This window comes from Vicugna pacos, chromosome 5 (genome assembly GCF_048564905.1).
Source record: "Vicugna pacos chromosome 5, VicPac4, whole genome shotgun sequence".
Taxonomy (NCBI): domain Eukaryota; kingdom Metazoa; phylum Chordata; class Mammalia; order Artiodactyla; family Camelidae; genus Vicugna; species Vicugna pacos.
In genome coordinates, this window is record NC_132991.1 from 36336670 (window position 1) to 36351748 (window position 15079).

The window sequence follows — 15079 nt, forward strand, 5'->3', positions numbered from 1 at the left end:
AGTGTTCAGCACTATTTTTCAGTCATTCATGGACGTATACACACTCACTGTCACATTTTTTTCTCTGTGAGTTATCATAACATTTTGTGTATATTTCCCTGTGCTATACAGTGTAATCTTGTTTATCTATTGAAAACTGGACATCTTGAATCAGTTAATGTGGCCACTCCAGAAATCAAGATTCTACCATCCCCCCCCCAGAGTTTTTGCTGTTTTTGTGTAGTAGTTGTTGGTTTAGTGACTTTTCTGAATTTATTCCTTAAAGTCTGTATTCTTTGTTGTGAATGACCACTGGTGTCTTTGCTCGAGTTAGCTTAGCGGTCATCTGATGACTGGTATAGCTTTGACAGTCAGGGAATTTACAACTTTATCTTTACACTTCTTTCTTGTGTAGTGCCTCAAGGTTAGCCAGGGGTGAGAGCTTAGAGTCTTCTCAGGTCTTTCCTGAGCATCCACACAGCCCTAGGCATTCACACAATCCTAAACATGCAGCTACCTTTCAGATTCCTAGAAATATGTCAGAGTTTTTCTAAGTCCCTATGGACATCTCATACCCCAGTTAAATACTTTAGTATGGCTAGAGCAAGTGTGCTTCAAACAAACTTGAGGGATTTTTGACCTTTGTATTGGATATTAGGGGAAGCCATGTGTGAAATTTTAAGTAAAGAAGAGGCATGACTGTGTTTGTACAGCAGAAAAAAGCCCTTTGCCAATGAAGTGGAGAATGGATTAAGGGCGACAGATTGGAGGTAGGGAGATCAAGGAGGTACTTGCAGTATTCTAGGAAAAGAGCAAGGAAGGCTTGAATTAAGGTTGGTGTAGAGTGAGTGGAGAAAGGGGAGTGATGGATTGCAAAAGCTATTTTACAGATTAGACCTTTCATGATTTCCAGGGTGTTTAACTGGGAGGCCAGTGGGAACAGATGAATCAGAGGGAAGGGTCTACTTTCAGGTCTGATTAGAGAAACTAGTTGGAGGAGGATGCGAATATCTACAAAAAAAGAGGCACAAGTCTGAGGGAAAACAAAGACATGGATCCAAATACAATTAATATTACCTATTATTAAAATAACATATATATATGTTATTATATATAATATATAATATATATACACATATATTTAGAGTGGTATCTTTCAATAGGAAATTCTATGTAATTGTGTCACTCAAACAGCTTTGGATTCAGATGCTGCAATCCATCCTTTCCTTCCATCCAGTAAATTCCTCACCATTCTTGATTTAGGAATGCTTTAAAGATGCTAGTTATTTGAAACATACTGACAAAGTGAGATGAACTCAGTAAACGTGCTGCCCTAAACAGAGCCTTATGAAGATGTGATATAAACTTGACAACAGTAAGTTATTTCTTGGGCGATTTTGCTCCCTTGAAAACCTAGCACAAAGCAGATAATGGGTAAAATGTTATTTTTGATGGTAATTACGAGGGGAAACGTGAGTAAATGATTTCTTAAGCCTTGTAAATTAAACTGGACATAAAATAGACGGTTTTACCGTTTGGCAAACGTTGTTTTCCTTGAAATCCAGACTTTGCAAAGCGGTAAAGGCAAGAAGGTGGGTAGACTGCACTGTGGAAAAGAGCATCCGACAGATTTCCCCTCTTTTCACATCCCTCCCTTTTCTCTTCTGCTTCTCAGATGATGAAGTTAAGTTTAGTTCAAGTGAACTTTTTAGTTTTTAAGTAGGGCCGCGGTGAATACCAAAACGAAAAGGGTTCCGGTCTTCTCACTCCTGGCGTTCCACTGAACAGTCAGGCCCCTCCCGGGCTGCGCAGGCCGGCGCCCCAGACCTCCGCGCCCAGAAGTGGGGAGGAAAAGGCGGGGGCAGAAAGGGAGGACGTCGGAGAGGCGGGAGCGGTCCTGGCGCTAACTTCCGCCCCGCCCTCCAAGCCAAGACTGGAGGAGTTGGCGGCCCGCTTCGTTCGCCCCGGGCGCTCCTCCTGGGACGCCCGCCCGTCTCCCAGGTCGTCTCCAATTGGCCGTCAGGGGAACGGAAGCCGAAGCAGAGCAGTGAACCCGGAAGTGCTTCGCGGCGGAGGCCTGGGCGACTCTTTTGAATGGAATCGGGCTGATTCATCGCCGGTTCGCGGAGCCAGAGCCTGGCCGAGTCTGAGCTGCTGCTGCCGCTGTCACCGCCGCCGCTGCCTCTGCCTCTGCTTCTGCGTCACCGCTGCCGGCGGACAACAGTCCAGACCGCAGCCTCCCGCCCCTCCTGCCTTCAGGTAAGACGGGGAAGGCAGGCCCCGGAGGTCCGCGGAGGCTGCCGCGCTAGGCCGCTGCCAGCCCCGTGCTTTCCTGAGTCACGTTGCCCAGCCGAGTTGCCACTTGGGGCCCGAGTGGCGAGGGTGGAGTCCAGGTTCCTTCGTCTTCCTCGTCGGCTACCCGGGTCTCTGACTAAGTTAGGTCTGTATGTGGTCACTTGGCTTCCAGGCGTTTCTGCTCTGCTGAATTCAGAACATCTTGAGAACCTCTCCTCCCCGTACTGGGAGAACCCTTGTTTTTGCCTCTGTCTGTGCTCTGTTGATAGTTGCCCCGTGTGTTGAAAAGCTTCCCACCAGACAGTAAACAAGCACTAGAGAATACAAATCAACTTTCCCGTTGAGTGCATGTTTGCTTTATCCCTTGTCCTAACCATAGGCCTTGACCCCTTTTCTCTTAGTGTTAGCTTTTCAACTCCCTTCGAAAACAAAAACCTCAGAGATGCGGTGGTTTTTAACCTTGAAACTCTTCAAAACAAAGTGTAGTTCATTCCTGCTATGTCTTTTAACTTTCAGGTTGTTCCAATTGAATAGTTGTTGCTGAATTGATTACATTTCCTGTTTTTAATAAAGTAGAAATCTGTTGCTGTGTGTTACTTCTCGGAACTTAATTTTCCTGGTGGCGTTACTTTGTGTCAGGTAAAAGAAGAAAGATGTAAACTTCTCGAAAAATTTTGTATATAAATCCAGTGACCAAAGAAAGATTCTTGAAATTAATATGATAATCAAAAGTTGGTAAAAGATTTAATGGGAAAGGCAGGGAAAAGGCTTTAAAAATTAGCAAAGAAATGTAGTTCTTGAGTGAAAAAATTTTTTTCACTGCTCACAAAAGTGTGTTTTTAGTGCTACTGACTTAATGTTTATGAGTAAGCAAGAAGACAGCTGCTAATAATGTTGAAATAACAAAAACTGAGTACAGTTTTAGTGGCGATGATTAGCATAATAGTGGCCTTGTCTTGTCGTATAAAGCTAGCAACTGACTCATTTAAAGTTTAAATTATGTATGTTTTAAACATATAAACTTAGTGGGTTATTGTGCATTTGAGGAGATTAAAATATGTAGCGGCTCAGAATTAACTACAAGATGCATTTAGTGAAGTTGTATTTAGTGAAAAGCCTGAACAGTGTCTTGAATTTGTCCCAGAACAAAATTACATCTGGTCAACAGAAGAAAATTTGAAGTCGTGATGGTTCAATGAAGACTCACCTTCTGAGTTTGGGAGATTTTTTTCCCCTAGAGCCTATTAAGCAATATTGCTGTACTAAGTGAAAAGCTGGATTTTAACCCGTCCGATATGGATTTATTCTATTTTTATACTTGTCTGTAAACCTTGTGTTTAATATCTAGTTTCAGAACCCATGTTTGAAAATCAATAACAAGAAATAATTGTGCTTTTACTTAATTGCTTTCAATTTGATAGCAATGTTTGTTTCATCGGTCAGTGTCTATCTGTGAAAGCCATACCTAAATACTCATGATTTGTTACTCATGAACTTGTCATGTACCCTGTTTCTTGCACTCATTTGACATTCACGTTCTGTTTTATAGTATTTTGGTAGCCCCATCTGTAAAATGAGTACTGGGTTAAAAATCTCTTCTGGCTCTAAAATAATAATGGTAATAACAACAATGACAACATTGTTGAGTACCTGTGAATGTTTCAGGCACTGTATTAGGTGCTTTGTATTTTTTCTTACAACAGATTTACAAGAAAGGTATTATCCTCATTTTATAGATAAGGTCTAAAGTCCAGAAGAGGGTAACTTGTTCCACATCATAGAGAGGGGAGGTGATGAAGCCAGGATTCAAATCTAGGTCTGATTGCCTCCAGAGCCTTTTTAGTTCCACACTGCTATCCCTTCACTTTATGTATTTTCCATGGGTTTATACCATGCCTCCCTAGGTAGATTGTAAGTTCTTTTCAGTGAAAGCCACAGAATTTCTTAGTGGCTCTATGTCTGTATCATCTTATATACAAGGTAATATTTAATAAATGTTTTACTTGAAAACTGTAATTAGGAGATAGCGCAAGAGGATATTTATGACAATTCTATTCTCACTGTTCTAAAGGGTTGGGGGAGATGACGCTTCAAAATCCTACTTATATGATTAAGTTTAATGTTGACTCTATTTCTTCCACTGAAGAAAGCCCTTAAGAAAGTGAGAGAAAGAAATTTCTAATTACTTTCCATAAATCAGAGAGTAGAGGAATTAAAAACACAGTGAGATCTCAAATATGGAGTAGTTAAAAAAGGAGTTAGCATCAATCTGAGAAGTAATAGTATTTAACTGCAGCATGGTTTGAGGAGTAAAAAATGAAAAATGAACTAGGTAACAGAATGATAAACCCAAACAGCTAAGGGCTTCATGATTTTGTTTGAATTTTGTGAATTATCAGACACCAGCATTCCTTGTGAAAAGGTTGAGAAGTTTAAGAAAAATTGTCACATTCCAAATACAGATTAAGATAATTTTGAAGGATCTGTTTTTTAGGGTTATTCATGATTCCATATATTTTCTGTAAATATTTGAGAATTGATTTATTGTAATTCCAGCATGAACACCATATCAGGTTCTAACTAGCTATTAACTCATTTGGGAGATGAAGTTGAAAATCATTATCCTTTTGAAAGTACTGATACTTATTTTATACTGTTTTTACCAATTAGGATTCTAAACATGTATGGCATAGTAGGCATAGTTATCTAGTAGTGTTTTAGTTAATCATACCATAAATGAGCTTTTGAGCCTTGTGCTTTTTGATAGGTGTAAAAATGGTTTAGATCCACAGACCTTTTGTACTGCTTTTATTTCTAAACATTGGAAGTATTCTCTTTTATGTTATATGAACCCCTTTGCTAAATTCTGCAAAGTGCAAGTCCCTCCTCTCCAGTGTGATTCATGTACTACTGTGAAATACGCCCAGTGATTTGAAATTCACTAAGTGACAAACTATATGGGAAGAAGGATCTGTGTTGGATGATCCATAGCTATGTTCATAGGATGGTAGTGTTGATAAGAGCAGCTAGCAGTCATTGTTTACTTACTATATGCCAAGTAGTGTGTTAAATGTTGTTTGTGTTCATTGTCTTTAATTTTCTAAACAACTCTATGATGTGGACACTATCATTATCCCCATTTTGAAGGTGAGGAAACTGAGGCTAAGAGAGGTAACTGACCCAGTGACACAGAGCTAATAATAAGTGTTAGACTCAGGATTTGAATCCTGGCACTTAGACTGCAGACTCATAGGTCTTAACCTCATGTATGAAGGAAAAGAGTCATCAGCATTTACCATCTGGATCCAGTAGACCTTTTAAAATTTTTACACCTTTAAGTCATTTTATGAGTAATTTACAGAAGTAAAATTAAAGGCATAGTAAAGAAAAAAAACTATATCAGAAATGTTAATAAAGTTTAAGCATAGTGCATACCCATTTTTATTCCGTATATTCCTGTTTTTAAAGGTATATATGCCTGAAATGGACAACGTTGTTTGAATGTAATTAAGTGCTCATCATTCATTTTGCATGAACCTGGAACATACTCATCATGTAAAGATCAGTTTCACATTTTAAATATGTCTCTAATAGACCCTAGCTCATTTTTTCTTATGGTTCTGCTTGCACTGGCAATATTTTGTATGTGTGTATGTGTGTTACAGTATGCATATCATAAACTTTACCATTTTAACTACTTTTAGGCATATGGTTCAGTGGCATTAGGTACTTTTACTTTGTTGTGCAGTCATCACCACCATCCATCGCCAGAACTTTTTCATCATCTCTGATGAAGTCCTTTTGAAAACATAGCTTATAATTTTGTTGAAGAGGGGATGGCCATCATCTTTGTTCACAAAACAGTTTTATTTTGTGATTTATAAACACCAATTTATATAGTTATTCCAATGATTTTTAAAATTTCTACATTATTTCCTTTTATTCACCTTTGTGTACACTTCAGCATTTATCCACATATGAACGTATTATAAAAGAGAAAAGAATATGTTGCACACCTTTTTAGCAAAACGGGTTCTTATAAAATAGTGTGAGATAGAGTCCTTTTGAATACTAACTGGATGAGAATGTCATAGTTCCTTTTTGATCTTGAAACTATATTGTTCAACTCATCAGTCTCTTAAAAAATAATTTATTGAGGTAAAGTTCACATAACATAAAATTAACCATTTTAAAGTGAACAATTCAGTGTCATTTAGTATATTCAGACTGTTATGCAACTATCACCTTTGTCTAGTTCCAAAACATTTCCATTTTTCTAAAGTAAAAGCCCTGACCCATTAAGCAATTTTTCCATTTTATTCCACTCTCCCCAGCCTCTGGCAGTCACCAGTCTGCACTTTGTCTCTATAGATTTATATATTTTGGGTATTTCATATAAATGGAATCATACAATATGTGACCTTTTGTGCATGGCTTCTTTCACATAGCGTAATGTTTTGAGGTTCATCCACGTTGTAAATTGTATTAATATTTCATTTCTTTTTATACCTGAATAATATTCCATATGTTCCATTGTATATATACATAGAATTTATTTACCTTTTTATCCTTTAATGGACATTTGGGCTGTTTCCACCTTTGGCTGTTCGCTGTTGTGAATAGTGATGCAATAAATATGCATGTACATGTACTTGTTTTGAATACCTGTTTTTAGTTCTTTTGGATATATACCTAGGAGTAGAATTTCTGGATTTTCTTGAACTTTTTGAAGAGTTCTCAAGCTGTTTCCAACACTCACTGTTTTTTAAGTTTGAGGAAATTGATCTACAATATTGTCAGTGGTCTGAGATTTTGTTTATATGAGTGGATTTAAACTGGGATGATTTTGCCCTCCCAGGGGACAACTGGCTATGTCTGGAGACTTTTTTTTTTAATTGAAGTATTTGATTTAGTTGATTTATAATATTGTGTTAGTTTCAGGTATGCAGCATAGTGATTCAGATATATATGTATTCCAGATTAGTTTCCATTATAGTTTATTATAATATAATTGAATTATGGGTTCCTGTGTTGTACAGCAAATCCTTATTGCTTATCTATTTTATGTACAGTCGTTTGTATCTGTTAACCCCATACTCCTAATTTATCCCCCCGCCCTGGTAACCATAAGTTTATTTTCAGTGTTTGTGTCTGTTTTTGTTTTGTATATAGATTCATTTGTATTTTTTAGATTCTACATATAAGTGATACCATGTAATATTTGTCTTTGTCTGTCTGACTTGACTTAACTTAGTATGATATACTCTAGGTCCATCTAAGCTCCTGCAAATGGCAATACTTCATTCTTTTTATGGCTGAATATATTCCATTGTGTGTGTATACACCTTACCTTCTTTTTTGGGGGGAGGAGGTAATTAGGTTTATTTAATTAATTAATTTGTTTATTTTAACAGAGGTGTTGGGGATTGAACCCAGGACTTGTGCATGCTAAGCATGCATTCTACCACTGACCTAAACCTGCCCCCCTATATATACCACAACTTCTTAAACTAGTCATCTGTTGACGGGCATTTGGGTTGTATCCATGTCTTGGTTATTGTAAATAGTGCTGCTGTGACCATTGGGGTGCATCTATCTTTTTGAATTAGAGTTCTTATCTTTTTGGATATGTATATTTGGTTCTGAATGTCAGCTGAGGGGAAGAAACCTCGGCTTATATCATTTGTGTTGTTATCATTAGAAACTAGAGTTCTCTTAACTTGTTTCTTTATATTCACATTGTGATTCCCTAATAATTGTGAAACTTTTTTTCTCCTTTTTTCTCTGTCATTTCTCTCTTTTCCATTATGGAAGGAACATGAAAAATCTGAATTCTCAACTGTGTTCAATGAAAGCTAAAAAAAGCCTGCAAAGATGATGTCTCTAGTCTTTTATATCTTTAAAAGATGAAGCAATGCTTGGGGCAGCACAATAAAAACTGAAGATGATGCAATAGCTATAATGTATTTCACTACTGCATCATTTGGGATGATTCTTAGTGTTTTTCCATTTTCTTATTTTAGTCTTTTTTGGCATAGTTGGGAATAATTGATTAAGACATGACAAAGTGATTCCTAGGGTAATGAAATAACAAACTTTCAAGATATAGGAAAAGTAACCACTAAGATTCGATAATGTATTTTAGATTTGTAATAATGTGCAATTGAATGAATTTTGTTCTATTTGAAAAAATATTTTGTTCTATTTAAAAATAAACGAATTTTCTTTGTTCTTTGAAACACCTTTGAAAGACTAGAAGTCATGAAATGTCAGTCCTTACATAGAATCAGAACTGCTCAAAAAAGAAACTTCAGAAATAAAATTTGGATACAGTGTTAATCACTATGCTCCATAAACTCCCAGGGATGGTATTTCATTCCATAGTGGTGATTAAAAATCAATTTTGATTTCTATTTTGTTTTTAAGAATTTTACTTCTTTTAAAGCTCTTGGCATATTACTCTGCTTAGTTCTCAGAGTAATTATATCTTATTAATTTTTTTTAGGACAGAGAAAACAAACTTGGGAAAAGTTATACCTGCCAGTATTAGCAAGAGCTGAATTAAGAAGAAATTTGTCAAACTCAAGAAATTGAAGCTTAACACCACAAGAGTTGTAGTTCCTGACCAGGTGAGAATTAAGAATGTATTTTACTTTTACCTATTCTTTCAGGATATGTTATAAAGATGCTATGAAAATGTATTGTTTTTTTTTTAACACACATCAGATTATAAATATGTGGTAGATAACCAGATTTAAGGGCCCATGAAAGTCAGATAACTAGGATTTTTTTCTTGTTTGCTTTCTATAATTTTTTTTAGTGTGATTTAGAACATTTATCAGTGTTTCATTTCCAAATGTTAGCATTTTTATTAAACCTGATTATCTTATCTTAAATGTTTTAGTTTGTTAAATATTTTTTCCTGTTTGCTGAGACATCTAATTTTGCTAAAAACACGGATTTGACCTGCCAGATTTTCTTTCCCTCTGCTCCCCACATTGCTCATGTATATTCACAGCATCTGGAGTCTGTGTAGAGTCATCAGAAAGAACGCAGGGGGAACAGATAAACTGAACACAGCTGGGAATTGACTTTGGCCTGGAATATATAATGTCTAAAGTTTTTTTTCCCATGGTTCTTTATGTTTATAAGCTTGAACCTGGTCCAGCAGAATTTGAGGGGAGAGGTAATATATTGTAGAGAAATAAATGTCTTGTATTTTAAAATACACAGGATTTTATGTTTGCTTTCTTCAGTCTATAGCCTTTAAAAAAGTGCTGTGTATTGAATGCCATGTTTGAGTTGAGGGATTTTAATGAGCATTTGATGGAGATTTTATTTGCAAATGTTGCTATTGGGAGGATGAGTTGAGGTTGTAGAGTGGAAATTTTGTCTGGACTATCAAGTTTTCTTACGTGCCTTTTCATTTTTTAAAATGAGTTTATCCATTGTCAGTCTCACAAACTTGCGAAGTGAAACAAACCAAGCAAAAAGTATATTATTTATGTAAAATCCAAAAACAGTAGAAGTAATCTATGCCGTTAGAAGTTGGAATTCTACTTTTGCAGGGTGGTAGGAAGCAGGCATGAAAGGTTCTTAGGTGCTGGTAAGTTTTTCTCTCTTCACCTAGGTGGTTATGGTGGTGTGTTCACCTTGTGCAGATTCTATGACTGTATCATTTGTGTACTTTTCTAAATGTGGACTTGAATAAAGTTTACAACATTAACAGTGTTACATAGTCCCAAGATTAAATTGTTAGCAGGATTCACCGAACATGATTAGTCAGTAATGTAATGATGTAATGTATTGAGTTTATTGAGTTTTGGTTTGCATAGCAGTGCTAACTAGTAAAACATCATGGACAAATGACTAAACTAATCTATTAGCACTCAAGTTAGAATATAATTTGTAGTAATACCATTTTCCAAAGTATTCACTTAGGAAGAAGAGGAATTTTAAGGCATAGTAGCAATTTTCAAGTAGAAAAAAATGCATCGTTTTCATGTTTAAAGTATTTAGTTGTACTGGAATTAATTTTTATAATCTGATTAATCTTTCTGTGTATTTGAGGCCATATTAGTACCTTTGCTACTTCTTTCCTTTGATTTCTTCTGTAAATTTTTCAAGCTTATGAGAATGTCTTTTGTAGTTCCTATCATAAAAAACAAATCAGATTGATATTTCAAAGTTAATCTGCTTTGTATTGATTAGTTCTAAAATTATGAGTGAGAACAGCAGCTGAATTTCCTTAGTGAAAAAGGTGTATATCTTCACAGTATCTGAAATAATACAAAATATCTGTGTGGGTTCTAGAGCCCTATCTTAATGCATTTAATGTTTATAATATTTCTTTTAGTATAATGAGTTCATTTTTTAAAAGTCTTTGATGCTAATTCAGAGATCCATAATCTGCTCACAATGTCTTTCACATGTAGTTTCGATGATAACTGACAAGCTGTAAGTTAATTAGCACAGAACTTACTAATGAGGATGTTAAAATTTAATTTAAAAGTGAGGATTTTTATTTGTACACTCTGGACAAATTGAGGGAAATTCAATCATACGTATGATAAGCATTTCAGGCACTTTTTCTTCATTCAGGTACTTTATTAGATAACAATAAGAAAATATAATTAACTTAATGATAGCAAAGTTTTGAAAGTATGCTAAGATTGCTTGTCTTTAAAACTGGGGATAACCCAAAACCAAAGCAGTAAAATAAGGTCTGTTAATTAGCATGGAAGACAGCTTCTTGAATTAATATGTGGTGTTAATTAACAGGAAGTCTGATGTTGTGTTGTAATTACCACCAATATTTTTGACATACTGAGTGACTGAAGGTGAATTATATAGATAGCAATTGAGTAAACACTTTTGTGCTTAGGAACGTTTTCCTTTGTTTCTGTCTTCTAGAAATATGGACAGACTTCTTCGACTTGGAGGAGGTATGCCTGGACTGGGCCAGGTTAGTATATAGAATCTAAGTAGTTCTTTGTGTGTAAACTACAAGCCTTTTACTAGTTATCCAAAGAGAAGGAAATCGGTCCCAAGAAAATCACCTCACAGATAACCTTATGGTAAGAAGGTTCCCTTGCTGCTCGTTGCTGTGTTGCAACACTAACATGTGGAGAATATTTTCTACTATCTTAATTTAATTTTCTCCTAGGAATAAGAATTTTCTCTGTTTGCTTTGAATTAAACTTTTGGGATATGCAAGATTATCAAACTTGTCTTTTGGTTTAAAGAAGACTCAAAATATCTTATTTCTGGGTTTACAATGTAGACTTTAAAAGTAACACATGAAAAAGTAAAAATGGCAAGATCTAGAAAACCGACCTGTAGAATGTTTGTATGTACAGTCTTAATGCTGATAAATTCCTTTGAGTAATTATATACGTAGATAAATTAAAAACTAATACGTCTTTTTTCTTTGAATTTGGTGAATATAGTTTCTTTTACATTCTTATTAAAATAAAATGAATTTTCAGTTGTTTTAATGTTATCATTTATCTTATTCCATGCTGTTGGGCAAAGGGCCTCCAGATAGATTTCTGTCTCAGGAGATTCTGCCTGCTTTCAGGTAAAGAAGAAATTTCTGCCTCTTTTGAGTTCTACACTGATTATCTTTCTAGTCCTCCATTCACAAAACAGATGACTATGTGTTGTTCCTTTCCTGAGACTTTTATGTAATATATTGTTTTATGTCCAAATTTTGGTATAGTATTTTTATAACCACCTTTAGGACCCTTTTAGTTGCCAGGTTCCTTCTATTTCCATGATACTATCAATGACTTTGCTTTCCTTTATTCAAAGTAGTTCAATATTTTGTGTACGAAATAGTTTTGTTTGATATTTCATGAATATTTCAATGTTTTGTAGGCACTTTTACAAGAATTCTTTGATTAGGTCTATCTGGTTTGTGACTAATAAACCTTTTCCTATTAGAAAGTCAAAATGATTTTGTGATTCTGTATCACATCCTTGCATAGACTTCAGTTATTTTTCATTTACTCTTGTTAGTTTTGGATATTTCTCGCATTCCTTTACTGTAAGCATGTTTCTTCATGATTTTTCATCTTTGTAAGATCGGTATAATACATTCTCTTAAGAGGCCTAAGCCTTTCTGGCCTTGACCTAGTAACGCTGCTTCCATACTTTTGTAAGTATTCTGGATAGCTTCTAGAATTTCTCTAATTCATTCTGAAATTAGCAATAACAATGTTAAGACATATAAGAATATGAGAAGTGAACTGAGGTGGTATATAGATACTGCACATTGAATTGCAAATTATAGATACAGGTGTTGTCTTAGTGGAATTCTAAGGGAAGTTGCATCAAAATTAAATTCCAAAGTAACTTTTAAGTATTAGATGCAATAAATTATATATCCATGCTGGGAAATTGCTAGACATGAAATAATGGTTTTACTGACCACAGATTGAGTTATATCAAATCTAAATGACCACTGCAAACCTTTGCATTAAGTGGAAAACTAAGTGTTGGTTCAGTAAACTGTCGTTGTTTTCTGATAATTTAATCGACCGTGTGTGCTCAGTTTGTGTTCTTACTTGAACTTAAAAAATGCTGCTTGAGAATCTGTTATTTCATGTATGTGTTTCATCTTCCCAATTAAATGAGAAATGCTCAACAGAATATTTTATGGGATTCTTATTTCTGTGATACCTCCTTTATCAAATACTAGGAGTTCAATGAGTAAATTTTTTTCTTAAAATTTTATTTTACTCTTGTTCTAGACCAATTTGACGAACAGATAAAGATGTTGCTTCTACAACATGAAATGTAAAGTTTTTCTAATAAACAGGCAGGAAATATTAAGTGTACTGTTTATTTTTAATAAGTCTAAGATGTTTAGATTGATAATAGCTTCTTTTTCCATTTCATAATGCATAGCAGCCAATAAAAATAGGAGAGGAGATACAGTTGTTTTACCCCTCCAAAAATCAGTGGAAAATACTATGTTACCATATAATGGAAAAGACAGAATTTCCTTATAAATAGGGGCAGGTTACTTGCTGTTAAGTTTGCATATGGCCCTTTTAAAACATGGGAATGGTAGTAAAACAGGGTTTTCCATCCATTCTAATGACTCTTAACTTTCTTTGAATAGCAATGACCTTTCTCTTTTCTGTGGTTAATCCTTCCACTTACTCTCTTGAAACCGTGCTCATCTCTACTGACCCCTCTCTCTGCCTACAAAGATGTTTAAGTGTCCTGTATCCAAAAACCAATAAAACTTCACTGTATGCTGCTATTAAATCTTTTCTTCCATTTATTTCCAGAACTTCTGAAGTAATAGCATATACTCACATGTTCTACCTCCTTAATATCCATTGACCCTCATGAGATTGTATTCTGGACTCCTCCTCCATTACTGTACTGGAATTGCTCAAATTGCCAAGTTTGTTGGCTTACTTTTTGTTCTCTTTTCACTAGATTTTAATATATACATTGTTTATAATGTCTTTCTTAAAACTTTCTCTTCTGTTAGCTTTATCATGGTACTTTTTCCTAGTTCTTCATTATGATGTGCATGCCTATACAACAACTTGAAGTATTATTTTTTTAATACTGCATTTTAAAATGTTAATACTTGAACAGTGGCAGGCCAAAATCATTGAGTCTGTCCACAATCCCCTACTTTAATATAACTTATCAGTAGTTTGAAGCAGAAGCAGATGTTATAATAGAACTATTAAGATTGTATGCTTAGCATGCACGAGGTCCTGGGTTCAATCCCCAGTGCCCCCATTAAAATAAATAAATAAACAAACAGACAAACAAACAAACAAACCTAATGACCTGGGGGGTAGGGTATAGCTCGGTGGTAGAGCACATGCTTAGCACACACAAGGTCCTGGGTTCAATCCCCAGTGCCTCCATTAAAATAAATAAATAAATGAAGGGAGAAAGATAGATAGATTTGTGAACTAATAGCTTTATATTTCATTGTGTTTTTTAATTTACTTTGCTAAAGTGCTTACAAACTTGAAATTCCTGAAAGATGTGAGATGATTGTATTAAAAGCATTTACTGCTGTAGGTTGACTGCTTGATTGTCTTTGTAATTATCTCACCTTAGGTCTTGGCAACTAAACTATTTCCAAAAACAGTCAAGACTAAACCCAAGAGATGGGCATAGCCAAAGCATAGTCTCTAGTCTCTTTTAAAAATTTAAGTCTCTGGGTCTATTTTAGCTTGAGAAAGAGTCAAGGTAAGCTTAAAAGTAAATGAACCTTAAATAAAATGTCGGTGTCATTTATTATCTTGTCTTGTGTTTGAATTCTGTAGGCGAATATTCTGAGTTTTGTGTGTTGGGTGTTAGGCTATAGGGAAAACCAGGGTAAACAAGAACATTGCTACTTAACCTTATATTCTAGTAGACACACTGCAGTTATGTTTTAAGTGCCTGGCACGTATTGACTACTTTGAGGGAATACTAGTGCTCATTATAAATAATGTGAATTATAAGTATAGTGGATGTGGAGTTTAATTTTTTTCCACAAAAAGGGAAAGTGAGACTGAATTGAGGAAATGAAGCTTGAGCTAAATTTTGGAATATGGCCAAGATGTATTCAGAAAGGAGAGAGAATAGGCAGGAATAGGCAATGTGAGGGGAAACAATGGGAAAAGAAGCTGGTAAAGGAGTTTGGAGTAGACTATAAACGGTGTTGAATGTCATTGTTAGTGATTTTTACTTTTTTTTCCCATAGATGTTATACTTTCATGATGTTTTTTAAGCAGTGTTGTGAGATAAATCTGTGTTTTTGAAAAATAATTCTAGTGGT

General features: G+C 35.2%; 1 protein-coding gene across 1 annotated transcript in view; it reads left to right on the forward strand.

Annotated features, from left to right (window-relative positions):
- Window positions 1–1969: 1969 nt before the first annotated feature.
- The window catches only part of PSMD14 (proteasome 26S subunit, non-ATPase 14), an 85900-nt gene continuing 72790 nt past the window's right edge, over window positions 1970–15079 (forward strand). Inside the window, exons 1-3 of the mRNA XM_006196215.4 lie at window positions 1970–2238; window positions 8780–8903; window positions 11188–11239. Coding sequence (XP_006196277.1) covers window positions 11192–11239 — 48 coding nt within the window. The 5' untranslated portion in view covers window positions 1970–2238; window positions 8780–8903; window positions 11188–11191. The remainder of the gene's footprint in view (window positions 2239–8779; window positions 8904–11187; window positions 11240–15079) is intronic.